At 33.6% G+C, this 25,856-nt stretch overlaps 1 protein-coding gene across 1 annotated transcript; it reads right to left on the minus strand.

The window, feature by feature from the left end:
- Nucleotides 1-219: 219 nt before the first annotated feature.
- Nucleotides 220-24,225, minus strand: LOC124369319 (somatomedin-B and thrombospondin type-1 domain-containing protein). Its single transcript, XM_046827269.1, has 6 exons — nt 24,039-24,225; nt 19,589-19,826; nt 7,809-8,000; nt 6,075-6,195; nt 2,407-2,483; nt 220-1,800 (listed from the first exon to the last, which is right to left on the minus strand). The coding sequence occupies exons 1-6, from the start codon at nt 24,192-24,194 to the stop codon at nt 1,589-1,591; spliced, it is 996 nt and encodes a 331-aa protein (XP_046683225.1). The 5' UTR covers nt 24,195-24,225; the 3' UTR covers nt 220-1,588.
- Between the last annotated feature and the right edge of the window lie 1,631 nt (nt 24,226-25,856).

Genomic DNA, 25,856 nt, shown 5'->3' on the forward strand with positions numbered 1-25,856 from the left:
AATTTAATAATTATTTTATTTTATAACTAGAAGAATTACATTTTTAACTATTGCTGTTTTATTATGTTTCTTACTGATATTTTTCCGACAAAAATATTCAACTGTTTAACATTTTTATGAAAATAATAATTTTTACAAGATAGTAAAAACAAATACACCATCTTGTATGGTATTTTTAACATTGATATAAGGAATGAAGGAGAAAAAATTACACATCAATGTTTGTACAAGTTTCAAAAATATATTACAAAAGAAGTTATAACTAAATGGCAACTTAGAATACAATAATCTAATAATCTTTTAGATTGTAATTGGTAGATATATAACTACATACATATACAATTATACTTTATCTTGTAAATAACTTTATTATATGACAATCATATAAGAGCAAAATAGATAATTGTAAATCACATAAACTTTGTAAACATGTAGTCTTGCAAAATTCTTGTCTTAACACTTTTTTTAGTTTCAAATTCGTTCTAATGCCAAAAATTCATTTAACCTCAATATGTCATATGCAGTATACTATCATATTTTTAAATGGTATGATTTTTTAAATAATGCAATATGATATTGCCCGAAGACCAAGGGCATCGACAGGTTAATAGGAACAACAATTTACCAACAAATGAAGATTTCTATATTCCAACAAATAAGACTTCTTTCATCTTATAAGATTGTTGATGATTTAAATTGTTGGTTGGTCCCTATAGTGTTACTCTATAGTCACCTACTGGCTAGTCCATTCGAGCAAGTCTTGATGGTTTGTTATTACTTAAAAGATCAACTGCTTGCAAGTTTTAAGTAAATTATTATTATTTGCAGTCTTCTCAGCATCTGCCTTTATTTTCATCCTCACAAAAAAATTGTTTGTCTTAATGTTACTACATAGTAAGTTATAGATCAAATAAAAGAGTGGTAACCAATCTCTGGTCTTTTGCTGTGTAATCAAGCTGTTATTAATTCTTAGGCTTATATGCATCTTGACTATCATCAAACTGAAAATATTTGGCCTTGCTGTGGAGAGTCAACAAATCTTCAACCCAAACTGGCAAGACCAGTAATACACTTCTACAGCAATTTTTTTATGCAGTATGAACCATAAAACCTTGATGAAAAGCTTTGATCTGGCGGTTTTGAGAATCTTTGTAAGTTTGAATGCTGTATTCTCAAGTTGTCTTGATACCTGAGTAATGTTTCTGGTCAATACGGGAATTACTAGAAAATTTATACATCTAGATAGATCGGAGAGTGTTGATACTCATGCCTTGACCAGTGTGAGTATTGGACATATGCTGTATGCAAACGATCAACAGTAACCCTTTTATTGCTATAGTGTTGCTGTGAGCGATTCCATGATTTACTCTAAACATGTATAGATCACTATAGATGACTACGCATCTCATAAAATACACTGTAGTGACTTAATGGTACTACGCACTGGTGTAAGAAACCGCAATGCAGGCTATTGAGAACAACAAACTGGAAAACATAGTACAGACAGCCAAGAAAACTGTTAATAATATTAAGTAGAAAATTTGGATTTACTATTATTGGCACATCTTTTTATGTTCTATGCAAGTGGTTAAATGAAGATGAAGTCGCCCCTGCTCGGACAGTTGGAACAGGAGTCATCGGTGTGATGATGATGCTCCAGTCGAACCCACTGACCGTGACACTGGTGAGCCGAGAGTGCCATCCATCTTGTGGCTCTCTCCATGGTGCCATGGCCCTTGCAGCGGTAACCAAGCAGTTTCCGCATTGCTTGCAGCTCACAGCGCACGCATTTTACTTCACCTGCACAAGCAACACATCATAGCCTTAGCCTTCCTTTAGTTAAAAAATTTTAAGTAACAGAATTGCGAGAGTTAAGTCGATAAGAAGTCGTAATGATAACTATTGGCTATCTCCAATAAAGAATAAACTTTAATTAGTTCCAAGATTCGGTTAAATTTATATCAACAATATATTTAGCATTCATATTTGAGTTAGTATGCAATTAATTACTCATTTTGATCCTATTGAAGTTTAATATAAATTTGTTATATATTACTCAACTTACACCTTTACATTACAGTTCACTGTTTTGTAAGATCGAAACATTCTATAAATACTTCTTTAAATCAGTAAACATATTATATTCATTTCACATTCCATCCAAGTTTGTATAGATACCAATTAGTTCCATACTGATATTTTTCTTGTGTTTTAATTTTGGTTCAATTATCTTTCTGTCTCTTGACTTAAGTATTCTTTAAAAACAAGAATCTATGGTAAGTCTAATACAGAGCAATCATATATAAAAAACTTCTTTGTTAAATATCTTCTAAAAAGCTTAGTAAGTTTTTATTAATACTGGGTTGAGAAATTGTAATCAAGATAGCTTAATTCATTTTGAAATACCTTCTCTTAATGAGGCAAAGTCTGGCACCTTCCTACAGCCCTTGGAAGCTTTCATGATTTTAAACTGCACACAGTACCTGAAACACAACAATATTTTTAATGAACTATTATTGCATTTTTAAATAGTTTAAAATTATATATGATATTAACACACTTTCAAAATGTAGTTTGTTCATGGAATAATTGATATTGGCTATTTAACTGTACTAAAGTGCTCAGTGATTCCATTTGACTGTTATTGGAGATAGATATTTAATGTTGAACATATATCAGTCATGTACAATCAGAATATTAGTGTTAGGTCTCAGGAGTACCATCGTTTGGCTGCAATAACTGCAGTCTGCTGGCCCATCTTCTCTCCATCTCTGAGTGTTGGGAAATAGCTATCTTTGAACTTTGATAAGGTGAGAAGGAGAGAAAGTTAATTGGGCTAAATTTTTCCATCCAATAACAAACTCCTTTTGAAACTTAAAATAACATTTAATGCTTTCAGCAAGTGACACACAGTAAAAGCTTAATGTTATCTGCTCCCGTAAGATGTATAAGTGAACATGTTAATTACACATTATTATTTTCAGTTGTGAGGGTTTATGAGAATGCTAAATGCACATGTTTCCCTACTCTATAAAAAATACTCAACCACAAGTCTTATAATCTTTTTTTTTGTATTTTTTTTACACTGCAAATTTAACATTATACTTGGGGACTAACGCACTCCACTCTTAAGCTACATTTACATTACATGCCTGCACAGATTTATAGCCAAGCTGTATAAATTCTTTTCATCTTTACCAATCATCCATGGAAAACCAAATTTTGGCTATATAGCTCCTAAACAAAGCTATAGAACTGTATTTAAGTTGCACACTTGTGACCAAACTTGCACTCCAACTATATATCATCCTAGTGTATATGCAGATTTACAGCAATCTAGTTTATAAAGCAATCTACTGAAATACAAAACATTAAATTGAGGCAATAAAATGCCATAACATGTGTAAGTTAAATATGAAGTTAAACATACTTCTACATTCTATAAAATTTTTAAGTTGAGTTTTTGCACAATGCTGACTGCATATTGGTAGGATCTAATTAAACCATGCAAGTCATCAGTTGAACTTGCTGCATCCTCAGATGAAACAAGAATAAATTCCATCTTATATGGAGCAAAACAATGAGCCGGTTGGCAAAACCGTTGAATGGTAGCAAGAAGTCCAAGTCTTACTCTTCTCTCAGCCCTTTGTATAAAAAAGTGTACTACTCAACATAATAATTCACCCTCAAAACATACAAATACAAATTTGAAATTGATATGATGTTTTAAAGAATTACATGGAGACAGTACTAAGCAAAAAGTATAAAAGTTATGGAACAAATTCATCGAATTTTTAATTCAATCAATCAATCAATCAAAAATCGTTTATTCTCCAAAAAAAATTACAAATGATATAATTATATTAATATATTCATTGTCTAAAAATATACAATTACCATAAATATTTGGGTTTTAACGTATATTGTGTAAAATAAATTTATATTTTTCTAATTTAATTATTTGAGAAATATTCTCACATGGGCTACTAAAGCCTGTGTGTGAGAACGAGTCACCACAAAGTACTCGATTGGTATTTCAAACCTTAAAAATTTTGTTATATCTTATTAAGTAAAAAAAATTAAATAAAATAAAGTAAAAATAATGTTTTATAGAATGAAAAATAAAACTAAAGTGAGAATGTATCTAGATGAAGTAAGTGAATAGAAATAATCAAATCAAGTATGTGATAAAAAATGTAGTGTAGCTATTTTTTAATTTTTAGAAAGGAAAACATTTTTCAATGGGAAAGTTGTAGATAAAAAGACTATATTTAATTTTGTATATCAAGTCTTTTTCATCAGATGTACCGTTATCTCAGTACAGCTCAGGAACATTGCAGCAGATTGACTTGGGTGGCACACGAAATAACTCTGGTCTTGCCATACTGTCTTGGATATGAGGACTATTATAAAAACAAATTACTTTCATGTATTATATGACCCATAATATACTTATTACAAACAAAATATTTTGTATTACGTTGCTGAATTGTTTTTGGAGAGGAACAAAATACAATAACTTGTCCTAGTTGTTTACATATTTTGAATAATGCTAGCAAGAACTTTTTAGATTTTATTATTATTGATGACATATCTTACAAAAGTAAGTAAGGATAAGCTTTTAGTAGTTTTAGATAGCAATTTTAAGGGTATCACTTCAATTACAAATACAAAGATGTAATATATAAATAAGATCTTATTGAGTTTTTGCAAAGTTTTTATAAATCTTCCAATTTGGAATAATTTTGGGATTGAATCTTCAATTTAAATAAATAAAGGTGATAATATTTTTACATTTGTTAAATTAAAAAACTTTATGATTTGCCAAAGAAGTCTATGAACAGCGGCCATACAACTCGAGGAATTAGACAACATTGAACAAATTAAAATGTTACTTGAGTTTAAAAATGGAATTGGTATGTTTGCTGGGGGAACCAATAGGATGAGGGAACGCGTTTTGTTGTCGAGTGCTACAGGTGGGAGAGTTTTGAACTTCTTGCCACTCAAGTCCTCAAGGTCCGGATTGTCTTAACTTATTTTTATTCAGTTAATTGTTTTCCCTATTGAGCAATTGCAACCTACTTGAAATTAATGAATACTAATTTTATGTGTAATATTTTCCAAAGTACACATTTTTTGTATCTGACAACAGCAGTTGTTACTTTTAGTTGCAGATTTTGTCTTGCATTTTATGGATTAATATTAATTTATTTACTTGTTTATTTTTGCCAATTTGGTACCCTTCAAAATTTGGCACCCGGGGCAACAGCTCCCCCCCTCCACACCGCAGTTAGGTTCCTGACTCTGGCTATAAAACTGTAATCTACCCATGGACAGATCACATTGTTCTAATCTGTATGTAGACATTATGTTTGTTTTTACATCAGGCAATCACTCATGTGTTTTAGGAAGTTAAAATTTGTAGATGTATGTAACATTATTTACATATAGTATTATATTTGCTCCTTTTGAGGAATCAACAAATATTATTAACATACTTAGGAATAAAACCTATAGATACACCTAAATGTTTTGGAAATGGAATTTATCAATATACAAAAAATACTTAATTCTATAAACACAAGAATGTATAATTTGCTTAGTGAGATAATTTATAACTTTAGTTAATTTAATAAAAATTAATGAAATAATTTTAAAGTAAAGTAACTTATTTGATCAATCTCAATGAAAGCGGAAATGTTGTTTAATTTCTAATTGAGCCACTTAAGCAATTATAAATAGTGATACTAATTTAGTTAATTAACTACAGTGGTCTCACAAGCTTCTCTGAATGCTCTGAATGGCATTCAGAAACAACGGATTGGCCTCCACATTCATCTGCAGTCAGAATAAATTACTTCAATAATAACCAAACCTTTCGAACTCCCTCACTTATCATGTTAAATAGTACTATTTTAAATTTTACTTTTAAAACCTTTTGTTTATGAATTGTACATTTTCTTCTAAGCTCATACACTTATGCTGTATGAGCTTACTTATTATGAAACAATTTATAAATGGTATGAAATTTAATAAATTATCCTGTAATTAATATTTATGTAAAAAATACTTACTCTTGTCTTTGCTCTTCTAACTGATCTTTTGGATACCGGAGTCTCAAATTTTTGGTAATATCAGCAGTTTCATTGGATCGTCTGCTGAAGGCTAGTGAAGCAGGAAGCAACATAGCAGTTTCTGTAATTTAAAAACAACTCTGATTAGAAATTATGACTTATTAATTACTCTCAGTAATTTAGAAATGGGGAGAGAGTGTTAGGTACGTGTCGTGGCTCTTATTTAATTTGATAATATTCTCATACAGGCTGTGAGCAATGAGGAAGAAAAGAGGATATCAGTTCCTCTTATTGAAAAATCATGCAATAATTGTTCTATTAGAAGTTTAAAATCTCTAGGTTTAAAACATGAAGAATATGCTGGTACTGTTTTTATATCATGATGATGAAGAATATCTTGTGATCTGTAAATTTAAACAGCTCCTATTGATCTGTCAGGATTGAACTGTGAGGACGATGATCTGCACCGCCTTTGGCTATGTAACTCATAAGGTGTTTACAAGTTATTACCTATTGTGAGGACGGCAAGTCCTACATTTTAGCACACAAGTGCATTCCTTTCAGTAAAAAGTAATAGTGGAAATAAAGTGAAACCAGAAATCTCGAGTAATTGTATATAAAAACTGTTACATGTTCTTGTGGCACTTCAACATCTTATATCCATAATACCTGACAAGGAAATACAAGGAATAAGTATAAATAATGCAAAATACTAATGTAAAGGTCATATCAAATACTACAGGTATGACTGAAATGGAAATAATTATTTTATACACCTTGTATATGAAAGTAAAATTAAGATTTTCTTCTGGCGTTTAACAAACCAGAATAAAAAGAACATTCAATCAAATTGTTTTTTATACATAGTGGAATCTTTTAAAGAGGATGAAAGTCAATCAATTGAAAATTTAAACAGACTATACCAAACCTCAATTAAAAAACAATTCTGTATATTTAGGTTATTGATCGACATGTTGACAGGATTTTGTTCTTGATGAACAAAGTTGTAGGATTGCTCTAAAATGTGGTAGAGTAAGCATGTATCTTTAGTAGTGCATCTACAGTATACTTCATTTTCTACAACATACCATTTAGTTAAATCAAAATATAATTGAATGTTAAGTAACAGTTTAGTAAAATTGTAAACCTTCTTCACAAGAATCGTATATTTTCAAATTTGTTGCATTTGCTTTGGTTTAACATGAATGTACTCTTAGTAGACATAACTCTAAGTAGACTTTTGACCTTCTTAGCTAGCTGGGTGTACATAAAGGCATCTTAGGTTTTTACCTATAAGGGCAATCCTTCAGCATTTATTACAATTTTTTTTATACAGTAGACCTTTGCAACATCTCATTTTAAAGGTAGCATATACTACGATTTAACATGTCTATAACACATAATCATGTGTTTCGGTTTTCTAAATGATACGTTTTGCTATCACACAAAAGTTAGTATTTCCTCTAAAATGCTCAGTTATTTCAATAACAAACACACTACCTGCCCATGAACTCCAAAAAACACTTGTTTAAGTTTTAAATATACAATGGAACATCTCATAAATGTTTTGACCAAAAATAAGAGAAAAAATTTTTCTTGTGAAACAAACTTGAAGGTCTTTCCAGTACAATAGAAACTTAAGAATGTGACGATTTCTATTACTACCATTGTGTGTCTATGTTGTTAGGAGAGATTTACGCTTATGCACTGTGTTTTTATGTGTAAAGGGCTCACCCTTAAGGGCGCTCCTGGGGTTGTGAGGACAGTCAGTACCCAAGCACCCTCTTTTCTGCACCAGGGCAGGACAATGTTTGCCTCCGTTGTGGTTGTGTCTGATAACTGACCTTGATCGTTTCATGACCCCTGGTCCACAATCGATGTTACACTCACCCCAACTGCTCCATTCTGATACTTCACAATCCACCACTGAAAATAAAACATATTACTAACATTCTAACATTACTATATTCTAGATAAAAATAATTCCTCCTCTTAACTATTTCAATTATAAAAGTAAATCTGCAAATTTTAGAGACCCATTAATTTGGATATGTTAAAACTTTTTTTTTAATTATTTGAATATCTTTTTATAAAATTGAGATGGAGCAAATCAAATTTTCAAAGTGCCAACCTTTGTATAGTAGCTTATCAAATGAAAAAACATTAAAAAGGAAGTTTACTTGCATTAAAAAAAACGTTGTTTGCCTCTGTAAGCAATATTCTATCACAAAATGGAGGTTACAATCAACTTATTTACAATCTCCATGAACATTGTTATCACTCTTTCATTACTTATTTTATAAAGTTATGTTTGCTTTATAGCTGGTCAAATACAAGATTTTATAGGTAACCACTCCAGCTTTAAATTCAATTTAAACGATTTCAAGCACATTAGATAATAAAAGATGTATAAAACATCTAACAAACCACATTCTCATGAAAGTTATGATTCAAAACCTACTACAGATTAAATTAAAATTAAATTAAATGTAAACATAAATTAGCTGAATAGCTATGGTGTAAATCGAACATTTTGTTGCTATGAGTGTATTTAAAAATTTTACTGTGCGTTTATACATAAAAAGTGGTACCGTATCTTTTATTATAGTTTATTAGTACCACTGTAAAACAATCAGATTAAAAACACACCTTTTCTAACAGTTTAAATTTAATTTTGAAACTTGGAAGTAAGCTTCCTAGTAAGTAAACCCAAACAAGCACCCATTGTTATACCAATTTTGAACTGATAAAGACGGCACAGCGTTTCGCCGTTATTCCACAATCACCGCTAGACGTTAAGTTTATAGAATTGAATGTGCATCTGTCTGTTTATTAATAATTATTAGTTAGCTATAAACTTGTAAAGTGATAAATAATAAGTATGCAATCGTATGCAATAAGTATGCAATAATAAGGTTGATATAGGCTATAGCAACCAGCAATTGGTCGCCAACAAGATAACATTCTTTACTATTTTTGAACCATTAGTCGCCTATTGTTTAGTACGGGCTGACAGCGATCTGAAGGCCGCACGGCACACAGCTATGACAGACTGTCTGCAAGTTAGTTATTTTTCTTCATAGTTTTAATTTCTAATCTAAAACATGTTTGCGTCGTGAACAAGAATATATAGGTTATAACACTTTTTCATTTTACAACACTGTAAATAATAGATTTAAAAGTTTTCACTTCCAGTAAAAGCTATACAAGTAGACTAAAATAAAATTTCAAGGAAACTTTTTTCTTGAAATATTTGTACAAAGTAAATGTATATATGTACTGTAGTAATATTTTGTTTACGACAAACTTGTAACATTTTATACGTTTGAAGTAGGCCTACCTTGCCAGCTCAAGTCGTACTGAAGCGACAATTGAATACGTCTTCCATTTTATCAGAAAATAAAACCTTTTGATCTGAGTAGGTAACAATTTTGTACTTTTTTCTACAGCATGTGACTAAATAATATGTTATAAATACTATTAACCTTACAGCATTATTTAAGTCTAAACATTTTACAACGAGAACCGAAATGCTAACTTACTATTTTGGAGGTTACTATTTTCAGCTGGAAGGTTAATCGATCTTAGTTAGTAACAATATGATATATAACAGGGAATGCACACTCACGTACAGTTCAGCCATCTCTAACAGTTCTCTCCCTTATACGGATGAGAGATATGAAAATGTTCTATCATTGTTTCTCAACATATATAACAACGATCTATATTAACAAGTCACATATCACTAGTAAACCCCTCAATCAATTCGTTTGTACAACCTATGTATTAGTTTCACGATTTATTTATATTTCTATAAAATAATGAAATAACAAGAACATAAGGTAAGGTAACCGGAATGCTTGGCCTAGGTGAAAAATATTATACTAGTAATATATTAATAACATAAAATATAACAATACTAATAATAAGATTAGCATGAATGGATACGATAAAAAAGCTTCGCTCCATTTATTTATTGTCATGTTTAAAATTTCAGTGCAGGATTTCTTCTTGACCTTTTACTTTACTCTTCCTATTTTTACATGGTAAAGATCAGTATTACTAAATTAACTAAGCATTAACATTTATCCTGGAAAAAAACAAGACTATATTATAATGTAAGCTATCTAAATTAATTTAATGTAAGAAGACCTTTGTCACACTGAATTGTTAAAAAATATAGCTTACGTTTTGTGTTGTGAAATTATTGAATATCGTAAATTATAACTTTTTCCGTGTAATTTTCATCCGTTTATAGCAAACTAAGTACCTATCAACAATTTATTTATCAATATCTATTTTGTTTCTTTTGTGTTTATTAATGGATTTTTTGGCAAAGCAAGCTTTAAAGAATACAAATTTAGAAAACCAAGAATACCAGAGGCTACGTAATTTTTAATCATTTACGTTCAGCCACGTACTGTGCCGATACGCTATTGCACCAAGATACACATCTCGATAAGCATCATACGATATTCTAGTTCTTTATTTTCCCTCTTGAATAATTTGGATGAGTTTGGACAGCTATTTTCAGGACTCTGAGCAAATATTAATGTTACCGATTACTCAATAAATGTTCTTGGTTACCAGTTTACACAGAAATCAAACTTTTGCTTTTTAATGACAGTTAGGTTGATAGGAACCACTTGCAAGGTGATTTAATATTAAATAACCTCAGACTAGCCAACAGTCGAGAGAAGAGATGGCAGCCGCAAGGACTGTCACTGGACACTGGAGTAATACAGAGTGGTCACCGTGCAGGCCGGGCCGCCACCACCACCGCCGCCACCGCATGCCGCGAACCACTTTTTCTGCTCTGGACTTATCCCTAGGAGGGATCCTCTTCGACAAAATTAACCTCTGTGTTCGTATTCATTCGCAACGATAATTTGTGCTATGTACCATTCCACTCTGATCAATTTTGTAAGCTCGAGTTTGCTTCCAATTGCCGATGAGAAGAATAGAGATATTCGTTTATATACTCAAGGAAGCAGACAAGCAAAAATAGAAATTGTAAATACTGCTCTCGTTTAACCTTGACTGACCGAGCACCAAATTTTGGTTTGTATCAAGCTTCACCAATATATTGTGAGTATTCAAACAATCCCGCAGGTAATCCCGTACTATGCAAAGATGTGGCATAGCAGGCCGTCAATAGGACAATGCCTGTAATGTAACTTGCCTGTACCCGCTCCCAACGGTAATGTATTCCCCGAGTTACCAAATAGAGTGACTGCCCGAGCACGAAGTGACCCAATGCCCATTATTGTGGCACTGGGCACCGGGCACCGGCAGTATTATGTCCGATGGCGCACCACACTGGTAGAACGCTCGTTCGTTGGCCGCGGTAGCCCGTGTCGCACAGGCGAGCATTTTTCTAGTTATGACATATTGTTATGCAGACCCACAGCTGAGCTGGGAAAACCGAGGCCCTGACCCCGCCATCCCCAAATAGAATACAATAAAACTTTCAGATGAGCGTACGTTATTGTAACTTATAGTAAACTTTTAAATTAGTATTATCTTATTTTTATAGTAATCATTCTATTACTTGACCACCAATGGAGTTTAGACGACTAACTCGGCTTCTTAGTTTTGAGTAACAGGTTAGTAACTCCCAGTTCTCTCCCCCCATGCCCCAAAATAATAAATCGTACTTTTTGGTATTCAAAATAATTTTCTCATGACAAACTTGGAGATAGGGCCTTTGAAGCAGAAAATGAAGTAAATGACAGTGTTTCTTTCATATAATTATAAGTACGAAATTAAATGCTTCATACGAAAGACGAAATTAATTCCAGATATATATACCACTCCATTCAGATATTTGTGGACTATAAACTGACAAAATATGGCGTACTTTTTCGGAAGTTTGAAAATTCTCACTTGATTGTGCATAAAAACAAGTGTGGAACATTTCAATTATTCATATCTTCACTTTTTCATGAGCGAACCCTTCCGTTCCCTCAGACTACATAAAAACACGCGCTATCTCATTTTACTCTTCGTAGAACTCTCCAAAGTAACCTAATCTTCTGATCCCTTCAGGGACTTCCCACAGGCATTAAATATCTTCGACCCAGAACTTTGACGTTTTGCACACTCTTTATTCCCACGTATATTGATATCCACGTGCATGATCTTAAGAAGCATTACAGAGTTATTGGGATCTCTGTATCTTCTATAGCTACCTCCAGACGTATCTTCTTACCCCACCCAACATATTGACGAGTTATATTAACCATTAATGGGAGTACGTTGGTTCTGGTGGCGTGGCCATGGTCTAGGAGTCTATCACAGTGTGCTGGATTATGGAGGACAGTCTATTAGGAATCTGCAAAGGGTCTCAACCGCTACGGCCCAAGCAGTGTGTAAAATTCGGATGTTAAATATCTTCATATCATGTGATATGAAGTTGTAATAGTTTAATAACTAAACAATTTTACTAACCAATTCATAATTTTGTTCATATTCTTAATAAAAAATTATCGGCAATTAATTTCTAACATTTTTATGATATTAATTATTTTCTATTTTAATACATATCATTAATATATTCACAAATTATTAATATGTGAAATAGCAGCAAATGGATGGTTTAATGTAATATTGCCTGAAAACACTAATTATTTACTATTTTGTAATGTCTTATTCCAAGTTTGCTTATTTTAGGGAGTTCTCAAATTAAACAATAAATGTTTGTCTGGTCTAAATGTTATGATACGTTTCTTGTTAATATTTAATCAGTTGTGAAAACAATTAGAAGTTCATAATATCACATGCTCTTTAGATTGAGGATTTCGTTATTATGCTTTTATGAAACAAGATATAAGATGGTTATGAAGTAGAAGGAACTGAAATAAATTGACAACAGATTGATTTCAGTACCAAGATTGTAATTCAAATGTTATAAAACACGAAATTATTAAGTAGACGATAATGTTTACAAACTATTTTCATTAATTAACTATAAACAATTTGATCTTTCGATCAGTTTTTACCTTAGCCTAACAAATTGTAATTTGTATTTTAGTTAAGAAATCAATCAAATAATTTATTTTATATTATGCCAGTCTTTCATTTCAGTTCCCAGGTTTTCATTATGTTCAGGGAGTACCTCTTCTGGCTTCATTTTAATTGATGAGTAAGTAGCTCCAGCTGATGAGTTGCTCATTTTATTTGTTAAACTCATTTAATTTCAAATTGATCTTACGCAAATCGTTTACACAAACTCATGGAGGGAAATTTCCTCTAAAAAAATCCAAATCTGGCATATTTGGGGCGCATAAGAACAAGTTAATGGTCGGAAACATTGTACCATTAACCATGGGATCTATACAGTGTGTGTGTTCAAATACTTACCACAGCAGACTGACAAAAATGTATAAATTGAATTATCCTTAAAAAAATCTCAATTCCACTCATTTACAACAAATAATTCGTAATCATTATTGAGTTTCTCAGGTTAGAACATTTTCTTTTATTGATTGCTTTGTATTATCAAAGACTAAAGATATAAACATATCTTTAGTTTGTGGTATTATTAACATGGTATCCTCTCCACGTAAATACAAGAGAATACTAAAAGAATACTCACGTTTAATGGCTCATATTTAATCTGTTTGCAGTCAGATTGTACGCTATAGTTTTATTCGACTGCAACTAATTGAATCCACGCTAAGAAGCCGGGCAAATGGTTTGCGCCATAAAAATAACTTGAGCTCAAGTTGATGATTTTAATGAATAAGGCTAAGAAATAGACTAAACTTCTTATTTCATTTTAGAGATTCACCCGTACGAAAATGAATTAGTTTATAATCATCGTCCTTGGAAAATATGGATTGTGTCTATAGTTATGTAACGTATACAATAGAGTAATAGAACCGGCAGCACACTGGTTGTAGGTACTTAGACTTTCACAATATCAAAAAAATAAACTTTCGAGGATTATACAACACTTGTCCAAACACTTTTTACTATACATCGCTGTACTGTACATTATTGTATATTAGAGCCATGTTGCTCAGACTAAATTAATATTTTTATTACTTTATGAAATTATTAATCATTTGAAAAGGTATCAGAATCGATTACTGTACTGGATGTCCTAAAAATCCCGTATTAACTTTGTAACGTTTAAGAATTTCCAAATCTCATTTGGAATATACACATACTCTGAGGACGTTTTTGACGAATTTTATAATTGACCAAATGGGGTTAGGGGACAACTCACTTTTGAATTGAATGTCCATATATTGATATTTAAAATTGAAGAGACTACACCAACGATGTTAAGAACCTAATTTCTTACCACTGTGACCAAAATAGGCACCGTTTGGACATAAATGAAATTGTACTTCAATCGATCTCAAATATACTCCTCCCCAAAAAGTCGGAGTAAGTAAGTTTAAGAAAAGGATTTTTACAGCATACTTATCTTGTGATACTTCTTTTGAATTTCTTTATAATAGAAGAAGAATTATAACTAATTAGAGGTATCTTGATTTCATCCAACGCAGCCACCCATCAATTAAGATAACATGGATGGATCCTCCACCAACATTGATGGATTGAAATAATGTGTACGTTAGTTAGACACGTTTGAAACAAACAAACGTTTTAAATTTCTGTTCGCTGTGTCATGGCTTGAATTGATCAACTATGGTGAGAAAGCGTAAATCCGTACAACTGCTTGGATGAAAGGTTAGTGAAAGCTTTGCGAGAGGATGACTCGAGAGAGTGAGTGACAGTAATAAATTCTGCACTGAAGTCTTACACACAATAATGGGAAAACTGGACAATCGCCAATCTCATTAAAATTGCAGTTGGAGGAAGTTTACATTGATCTGTGAAAGATTTTCTCGTCATCAATCCACAATAGAATAAGGTAAAATGTGTTTTAATTTTGGAAAATGTCAAAAACAAAGACATTTTTAGTAAGTATCTTTTCTACCTCCAAAAATGTTAATATGAAACAATATTGAAATCTAATATATATACAACCGCATGTGTAACTGACTGACTGACTGACTCACTCACTCACGTATACTAATTCTAACCTACTTCCAGATGAGTTAGAGACTTGAAATTTGGTACACAGATAGCTTTCCACGTGTAACCACCAGGAAAATCCCGAAAAGTGAGAATTTTTCATTTTCAACCCCTCAAAAAAATTCCCAAATAATCGCGCATTCTTCACCCCTGCAGGCATTTTTTGTAAGCCCGATAGCGGGCGAACCGTTGGAGCTAGCTCGGATCTGACGGAAAATTCATGGTCAGGAATGAAGTGAACTACAAAAAAGGTCTAATGACTTTTTGCTCTATCTTCCATGGTTAAGCGACAAAACGCTCGAACATTTGAAATTCCAGAGATTTTTTCGATAAAAATAATGTTTCAAGCCCGATAGCGGCCGAACCGTTGGTCGTAGCTCAAATCTGATTGACCCATCAAATTAGCAAATTGCGCGATCTACAGAAAAGGTCCAGTAATCTTTTGCCCTATCTCGATTGGTTTGGCCGAAAAACGTGATTATGTACAATTTTGTTGTAACTTTTACGCGAAACTTTTGTTTTTGGGGTCGATAGCGGCGAAACCATTGGTCGGAGGTCAAAATAAGACTAACGTTTTATTTAGGAAATAAGATGACCTACAAAAAAGGTCCAGTGACTTTTTACTATATTTCCCTTAGTTTGACCGCAAAACGCGATTAAGTGAAAATATTGGACATTTTCGCCTAAAAATTTACATTCCGGGCTTGATAGCGGCTAAACGGTTGGTCGTAACTCAAAACAAATTTTAAACGGGATTTAGGAAATCACGTGATCTACAGAAAAGGTTCAGTGACTTCGGGAGTTGGCTGAGCGTTAGCTAAGCGTCAATAGTAGATAGGGACAGAGGAATATTTATTATGTTCACAGACACAATACCCTCTAAAAAAGGCCCAAGTGTGTCATTAACCCCCGGTAATATTAACCCCCCCCCCCCCGGGGATTTCCTGGTATGACCTGATAACCTCCTGTACATTCAACCCCCTGATGTGTTAACCCCCCTGGTAACATTAAACCCCCCCAGGGAATTTCCTGCCATGACCTCATGTCCGAATTTTACCAGTCACCAAATCTCTTAACCCCCCCCCCCCTGGGAAGATCCTGGTATGACCAGATAACCCCCTGGAGACTTATCCCCCGGTAACGTTAACCCCCCCTGGGAATTTGTTCATATGACCAGACAATATCCTGACGAAATTAAACCCCCTCTTGTCTTAACCTCCTTAACATTAATCACCCACCCAGGGAATTTCTCGCCTTGACTAGATAGTCTCCTGGTGATATTAAACCCCCTGTTCGACTTAAAATACTGCCTTGAGGTCGGTTTTTATTATGTTTATACTAAACAATTCAAGATAGCTGACCCGTGCAGACTTTTCTCCCGAGCTCATTTCTGGCTAAACCATAGGTCGTAGATCAGATCTGAGGGCACAATCGAAACACAAAATTAAATTTCCAACAAGAAAGGTCCAGTCACTTTTTGTCGTATCTCTAACGGTTTAACCGCAAAATGCCCTCAAAGTCAAAAGTTTTTACGAATCCGGAAAAAAAATCTATGAAAAAGGTCAATTTTTAAATCCCTTGTCATTTACTTAATGTCCGGACTTAACCAGTCACCGAATTCCGCTTATCCCCGAATTTGCAAGCGTTTACTTTGGGGGCCTGGGGGCGTAGCCCCCAGCGAGCCGAAGGCGAGTGGTATTTATATTACGTACAGCTAAGTGATAAGAACGTTACCTTTATTTTCATAAACTACTTCTAAGATGGGAAAAATAGCGCGCTTTTATCTAATTTATAACCGCAAAAAAGGTGTGTATTTTTTGTCTTTCATTTAGACAAAATCGGAATAATTTTAAATTATTGCATTAATACTCGTAACGTCTTCGTCATAACAAGATTTTCGATGGCATCAAAAAGACAAGCAGATGGTTCCTCAATCCTTGAAATTTAATGACTGAAAGCCTTAAACAAATATATTTCCAATTATGTTTGAAATAATATTTATTATAATACTTGAAAATTCGTATCAAACCATCATAATGTACTCTTGACGGGTCGAACTGGCGTAAAAGATTTCGGAAATGTGTGTACATTAGGTCCCTACACCTTTAAATGCCCTGGGTACACTCGTACACTCGATGTTCCTATACGGTAAAATGCAGTATATCTCGACAGTTACGGAATGAAAAAGCAATAACGTTATTATTTCATTCAACGTTTATTGAAAATAGTTACAAAATTAATAATACAATGATAAAACCTTATTTTCGTAGACGCTATATTCAGTTTAGTTTCAGATCTGAGCAATTCGTGGTTTAGGAAAACGCAGCAAAAATACAAATTTTAGTCAAAATTAGTGAAAGGTATAATATTCTAGATAAAGCAAAACTTATTACACTGATTGTCCCCTTGGATTCAACCGTGCCAAATATATCAATCTCTGTTGACGTCCTTTCTTTATACTATATAACTCTCAAGGGAACTGCTAATGAATGTTTTCGAGACATGGACCTCAGACAGTTTTGTTAGTACATTTCAGTTTCGAGAATCTTTTTTATTATCATAGGGACTGGGGACTATGCGATATATAAGCAAGTGATAGGTAAATCTGCTTGGGAGATTCTCAAAAAAAGTTTCTCACCATTAACTTCTTATGCACGTTTCAGCGAAAAATTTTAAACACCCGACTGTGTCTGGATGAATATGTGAATTGTCAGTCTGAATGTGTGTGATTGTCTTAATGAGGGGCATACCTATTTAATTAGAAATGCGTTAATGATCGCGATTCAATTTATATTGTGAATATAATTTTTTTAAGGACTGTTATTATTACACGACATAAAATATACCAGATGTTGCCTGTGTACGTCCAACAAACTTCTTAATCGAATGGTAAACACCTGTAATTTTCATATTTTTCTCAGAGGACGTGTCCCACCATAAAATTGCTTTTATATGTGTATGTACGTATGGTCAACTTTGTAAACAACATTTATGAAGTAAAACGTTTAAGAAAGGACAGCTCAATTAGGCAATTCGATTATTATCTAGGTTTAATGGTATTAGCCACAATATTTTACTTACTATTGTGGCTTTGATATCAACACATTGCTAGATGGAGCCAAGCATTCCATCATCATTGGTATGTGACGGACCGAGTACAGGTTACCCAATCGTAGTGGTGAGGAGAGGGTAGTGAGGCATCAAGACCGCCCCACAGGCCCGTGCGCATGGGGGGGGGGTGTTTTGGGGGTTCAAACCCCCCCCCCCTTGAAGATTGGGATATATCATATTGTTTCCATATATCAGTTTAATTGTGCTCTATTGCGCTGTCAGTTAACGCGCATGCGCGCGCAAATATTTCCAATCGTTTGATTGCGCGCGCTTTCCGCCTGATTTGTGTTATATACTGTTTAAAAATTGGAGCTCCGACGCACTACACAATTGGTCGCGCGGGACCAAAAACGGAGCGCGCATGCGCGGACCAGAGCGATAGAGCGACGGAGCGTGCAGCGCTCAGTCCTCCTTAAGTTTCTTCTTTTTTATTTCATAAAATAAGTATAGAACCCCCCCCCCCGCAATAAAATTCTGCGCACGGCCCTGCCGCCCCAACACCAGAGGCACCAACCCCATATTGTTTACATGTACCCCTCTGGTTTCCCCCAATTGTGTGTAAAACTGCACTGTTATCCAGTATGCAGATGATTGACTTATGAGCCTGAACTGATTAATATACCCGTCGAGATCGCAAACAATAGATTCAGGCTGTACTCCACGAAGAGTATTGCGGGTCGTCGGAGAGAGCAGTGTGCAGGTTGCACTTGTGGCGAGACCTTGTCAGAGTGTGACAAGATAAAAACTGTCAACGTCAGGTTGGACAGTGATCTCATCTTGTCTAATCGTGTCACTCACACTATCCAAAAAGCTTCGTATTCCGGGACCGTTTGCAGGATAATGACGTACTGTATGATTCATAAGGTCATCACCCTTGGAGTACCACAGTGCAGTGAGAGTTTCCAGAACTACGCTCGCCCCGAGGTTGTACAACGATCTCACCGATAATGTACTAGAATGCAACTTGTATCTTAAATTTAATAAAACCCTAATAATATCTTGTGTATTACATGATTATGTTCTACTCTTTGCGATTTAAGGTAGATATAATAAAACAAATCTCATTTATTAATTCTTTCGTTTCACATATCGTATTCTGTTTTTTTTTCTTTTATGTTTTATATCAATGTTACTTTCTTTAAAATACCTGTACTAATATTTATTTCTATGTACAATAATTTCATTTTACAATATCTACGTATTGACTTGGGTTATTCTGATAATCCCAATGTATTGATTTATATTTAAGACACATTTGTGAAGACGGGGATCTTTTTGTTTTATATTTTTAACTGCATTATATTGGGTTTTCTTAGGCTATTTTTCCCTCAATACAACAATACTAAACTTACCTTTACAGGCTTCCTTCAAGTCTGGGCAGCAGTCTCCTAACTGTAGGCACGCGTGGTCACAGTAGCAAGGTCTGTCGTCCAAGTCCTCGATGATGGCATTTATGGGCGCCTTCTGGACAACGCAGGAGGAGTCGCGACCCTTGCAACAGAGGCGAGCCTCTCCACAGCTGCCGCCCAGCACCGGGCAGAGGAAGGGCAGTAGCAACAATACCGAAGGCCAAATAGGCATCGTAACACACTGCCAGAACAAATTTTTATCACGGGCGTGTACTATAGTTATAACCATATTTTATACAAAACATGTTTATAGTCATTTGCTAGCTTGAGAGCCGGATTGTAGAAAAGCATTTTAATAAACAATTTACCCCATAAGAACAATACTAGATCTTAATCACATTTAAGCTCTTATTTGTTATCTCACCATTATGGAATATGTCTATTTTAAGCAAATAACTTATACACATCCAAACACCGTTTAATTGTTCTTATAAAGTAGCCTATGTACTTTTTCAGTATCTAAACAATGAGGTTTAAAAAGTTTGAGATATTTCTCTGAATAACACTAAAAATATCGAAAATCTCTTTGATATGTGTATTAGTCATATCTTTAAAATGAACAATGAACGATCAAAAATAAAGGCGTAACATTATTCTTATGGTATTAAAACCAGGCGACAGCAAGTGTATCCGTCTGGAAAAGTTGTCAGTTCGAGTTAGTTTTTAGCATAACCCCTACACCCACTTACTCGTACCTTCTCATACGTGTCTAAAGGTACGACACAGTAAATACACCTATGTAAGTATAGTATACAAACCTTAAGACAAGATCTCTCGTACGCCCTACCTCATTGTGCGTATAAATACGAACTTGTATATAAATAAATTGAACATAAAATATATGAAATATTCGTTGTTTATAAATTGTCTAAACGTTAAACGTATCAATTCAACTATTTAGGACATAATTCTATTTTATATTTTACGGAAATTTATGTTTTAATCTTCAACATATTGGGCATTTTACGACGCCTTTTTTGTAAAGGTGGGGAAGAGGAACTGACTATATGGCGCTAGAGTTGCCAATAGGACCCTAAAACGTGTACAAACATTATCGCCGACCTCTGGAAGAGTGACGGCGCCTCCTGCCATAAAAGGGAACTGCAGAGGAGCGCCCGAACGATTTTATAGCGGTGTCACCAGTACTCGTATTAAAATCTGAGTAAAACAAGTGTATTGTACTAATAAGGCAAAATCCTCTACCTCTCTGCAAATTCAAACAGAGAAACCCCTTCCAAGGTAGTGCATGCCTTGCAATATTAAAACTCACAATACAAATATTAGTAGACTTAAGGTATTAGTAGTAGTTTTATATATATATATATATATATATATATATAATATATATATATTAAATTTACTGAAATCGTTATTGTGGATAACTTCAGACCCTCAATTAACTCTGAAATGTTTTTGAAAATGGAAATTTTCCTATACCACCATAGATAACCATGTGAAAAAAAGTTTTTTTCATCGAGAAAATTACGATATAAGGCGCTTAAGGGTGGACGAAGAGCATAGAGATGGGGCACTCCATACCACCCACCACTTAATTCGTCCATATAGTCATTTTTACTACAAAACCAAAATAAGCTTGATTTACGTTTGTATTTAATTTACATGGGTTGTAGCTCATGTTTATCAAATAAAATAGTTCGACAAACAGTTTTATGCAGTAACGAGTTTTTAAACAACTTCACACACTTATAACTTTCTAATTCTGTATGAAAAACTAAAATAACTCGTATGGATTCACGGTATCTCAAAATTCTCATATGGAGAAGTATATCACATAGACATTAAAGTATTACAGTGATTAGATGTTACTTTTACTACAACACGTTAAACATACCTCCAATAAGATACCCACTCCTGATGGTTCTGATTCAATGACTATTTTATTAAAGTCTTGCTCAATGAGGACAGACCTAGACTAGCTCTGAAATCACCCATTGATAACTCTTTATTAATATACAGTGAATATCTAGTAGCATTTATACCAATTTGATTTTTAGAAGAAATTGCATTGATCTACTTCTCCTATATTTGTGTCGGTAACAAACTTGAATTACTATGTAATCGCATAAACGCTTTTGCAATAGCAAGTTTACATGAAGAGTATTACTAATTAAATTCTATTTATGGCTTGAAAAAATAACAATTTAAATTTCTGCTGATTTGACTCGTGCATTTGGTGAGGAAGTTATGTGATAAGCAGCATGTTGCCGCTGGTTAAAAATGTTTAAGTCCCAATGAGAATGCGATGTTCTTACTGGAGAAATTTTCTACTCAGTGGCTGATACTGAAATCGATTCACGTTTTACCCTCAGACAGTTTCCCATTAAATGGAAATATCGGTGTATGATACTGGTGTCTTTTCGCCCGTCTTTCCATTCCTAGTCATTGTGTACGTTACATCTCTCGTATTGTTAGCCTTAGCCACAAACAAAATGGCCAATTGCATGTCTGGAATGGAAAAGTTGTATTACAGAAAGTGGCGACAGGTGGAAAAGTGTTATTACTTCAGAAGAGATGAGTGCATTGGTTTGACCCTAATATTAAATACTTAAATATTAAGTAGGCAGACAGGAGACTGACCCGTACACAGATAAGTAGAGGACAAAATATAGTCAACAATGCAATGTAATGTAAAATTGTTCCCTTTTTGTGATTTTGCGTAAATGATATACACTCAGTTGTTTCTCGTGGATAGACGGTCAGTGTTGAGTACTACAAGAATGTTTTAGAGACTGATGTAAGGTCATATCTCTAGAAGCGTCCAAAAGTAGAGGGAAAGTAGAAACCTCACAGTGACAATGCAAGACTTCAAGTTGCGAACACAGGAACACTGTTTCAGCTCACCGAAAGATCTCAATACATCCGTGACCTCCATATAGTCCAGATTCGGCTCCATGCTTTATTTATCTACTCCCCATTGAACAAAGGGTCTTAAAGGTACGCCGATTTTGATACCTATCTGGAAGTAGTAGAGTTGTTGGGGGTGGTTTTTTTACGAACACTTTAAAAGGCGTTGATGATTTCCATATGTGTCAGAAAATATGGAATAGATGTTTTAAACTATTGAAGAGAATACAATTTCAGATTGTAATATTTCAAATAAAGTTTTTATACTATGAGTCTTAATCATCATTGAACAAACCTCGTTTTTACTCAACGTTAGGTTATTTTGTGATGGAATTAAGAGTGGTATGCATTTTCTCCGTTTAGAATATACCATTTATGTTTTCATTTATTTTGTTATATAGCGTAAAACGCTAAAAATAACAATAATGAAAATTTTATCAATACTGTCTTATGGTCATGAAAGTGATTTATTCACTATACGGTTTTTGATAAGTGCATTGCATAGTTTGACAAAATATTAATTGTATGCAACTATCTTGTTATTATACGAAACTGTTACGAATTAAAATGGGAGATCTATAGAGGATGTTTTGTTATAATAGTATTTGCATCGTTGTTGGATATTCAGGTGTTGTAATTTACGATTAATTGTGGTGTAACTTTTTCAAAGATTGAATAAAAATGTTTTAGAACTATACAATAAAATACATGCATTTAAACAGCCTAATTATGAGCAGCCTTTTTAATGATAACATTAATGACTTTTTTAAGTTAAAAGATCAGTTATCGTTTTCCCGTTCATTATAACGGTTGTTTTTTCTAGGTTCTTTATAAATTTAATGTTTCTTAACAAGAAGATAGATATTGAATAGGTTTCTACCAAGGATTAGAAAAATTAGATTATTTTGCTAGTTCGTCTACAAGCTTTTTCAAAACGAATTCAGTTTTAATCTCATTACTAGCATAGTTATGTATTGAGAGGACATGATGTCAGAATATACAAAGCTGAATTCTATTAAAAGTGAAATTCTATAGAATTTCGGTGGAAATTACTATTAAAAGCCTTTATATAATATAATGAAACGTGCAACAAAAAGTATGATGACTAAAAGTTTTATTAATTATATTACGTATGACTAACCACAATATTCACACGTAACATGTTCTTAGTGTCTAATTAAAAAGTTATGAAAAATTCTGAAAAATATAATCTCGTAAATATTAAGCGATCTTTATTAAATTGTTGTCTGTTTAAATGTACGTATAATTCTGTTTAAGATTTAATACATCTGTTCCCAGATGTGACAGGTACAAGGAACTATTGTTTTGATTTTAAATTATAAAATCCCATAATTATTACTTCAGGTTTATTTACATTTGATGATTTAAAAAAAGATGAGACAGATTTGTAAATCGTTTCCTCTCATTGAGTTGTATTCTCTTTTAAATGTTGAATAAGTGTCGGTGGAAATATGTGTATAAAAAGTACTAAAAGTTACGAGCGACTCAGTTAAATTATCGTATATACCTGAAATACTTTATCCAGTGACAATGTTCGTATATAGGAGGACGGCGGCGCAACTCGGCGGAGACGAGGGCATGCACCAAGACGGGGACCTCCGACCACTGCGGCGCGGCGACAGCGACTGAACCTCAGTTCAGCGGCTGAGGTTGACTTCTCCATCCTGAGGACTAGTCTGACTGCTTTCCTCCGAGACAATGCATCGCCAATGTATCGAGCCCGCCGCGGACCGCTGCTACAGCTTCGACCCTTACCTTTGTTAATTTGTCACTTCTCTTCAGTCAAGTCACAATCCTTGCCGGGGTCAGGCTGTCCCTGTATCGTGTCCTCGACCGGCCAGTGGCTGCTGGCAGTAACGGCGATTGTGGCTACATTCCTCGACCCGTTGCGTCATCTGACAGATGCCCCATATGTTCCTGTGTCCTCGTCGATCTACCTTCACGGGGGTAAAAACTGGACCGTCCTTCGGCAAGAGACTTCGGAGCCTATGAAGGATCCGACTTTCCCACTGGGTTTCAAATCAGATTCGTCTGAATAAAAGAAAACTGCTTTAAGGTCAAGTAAAAGGTCGATATTTTCCATTAGCGAATTTCTACGGCGCCGGCGCGTGTCTCTCGATGAAACTACCGAGAGCCGGGTCGTTTAGTCTCACTCCGTGTCAGGAGTCCATATCACAATTTAGAAAGCTAATCATCAACATTCCGAGCAAATATAAAGAAGTACTGTATTTGTCAAAAGAGATGTAAGAACATAAATAAACAGGAGAAAATAAGAAAGCTATCGTATGTTTATAAATATATCTTCAATTTGCTGGTCTCGGATTGAAAATTTTAGGTTTAATAATTTTTTTGAATTATATAGGGTATTTATGAGGTTTCTTGAACATTAATGTCCGTATTGTTATTTATAAGAACTAAGGCGGGGATGGAAAAAATAAATAAAATTTACGTAAGTATGTGACTCATAATCAAATGATGATGTCATGTACCTAGAATTCATGCATTTCGTTTATTCACTGATGTTATACAATATCGTGTTTTTAATTTGTACAAATGATAACGGGTGAACTCAAGACTATTTGATATATATGTAAGATCACGCTAACAATTCCTTTACTTCGCAACAAGTTGTTATATTTTTTCTATACTCGAAATTGGGCCTGTGTTATTCTTATTTTGGAGTTATATTTAACTTGTTACGTTTCCATGCACCTAAAAGTAATAAGATAGAACAGAGTAAGGAATTGAAATGGAAGTATCAGGGGGGCAGGATTTTCAAAGTTACTACTGTAATCCTTATGTAAGAAGGAGGTTGACAGTTCACTCTCTCCTGTCCCGTGTAGTACTCAGACTGAAATAAATGTTATACTAAAAATATTTCCACAAGTTTGTACATACAACAAAATATAAAAAAACTATACAGCATACGAGCAGTACCTGCGTTGTCCAGTTCTAATCTACAGTAGATTAGTACAAAATAATAATAATCACAATCATAATAAAATAAGAAATTACGTATACAAATTATAAAATAATAATACAAGTTCAAACAGAATTCAAACAAAAAGTAAAAACTGTAGAGTTTGTGTCTGAATTAAAATGTGATATTTAATTATAATCATACTATATGTTGAATTTATGTTATTATTATTATATATATTTGTATTATAAAATTTGTATTAAATATTATGACACATTTAAATAAAATATGGCAAGATCATAAAAAATGAAAATGGACTAATCGAAATTAAATTTGGCGATTCTGCTTGGATGTTAGTAATGAGTGCCAGTCTATAACTATATGGTTAATGATAGTAGTTGCAAA

Source organism: Homalodisca vitripennis, chromosome X (genome assembly GCF_021130785.1).
Source record: "Homalodisca vitripennis isolate AUS2020 chromosome X, UT_GWSS_2.1, whole genome shotgun sequence".
NCBI lineage: Eukaryota > Metazoa > Arthropoda > Insecta > Hemiptera > Cicadellidae > Homalodisca > Homalodisca vitripennis.

Coding starts and splice junctions, on each gene's coding strand:
- LOC124369319 (XM_046827269.1), bottom strand. CDS start 24,194: ATGGAGAAGTCAACCTCAGCCGCTGAACTGAGGTTCAGTCGCTGTCGC. Junction 6,196..7,808: donor CCCCAGGAGCGCCCTTAAGG/GTGAGCCCTTTA, acceptor TTTAAATTACAG/AAACTGCTATGTTGCTTCCT. Junction 2,484..6,074: donor TTAGAAGAGCAAAGACAAGA/GTAAGTATTTTT, acceptor GTTGTGTTTCAG/GTACTGTGTGCAGTTTAAAA.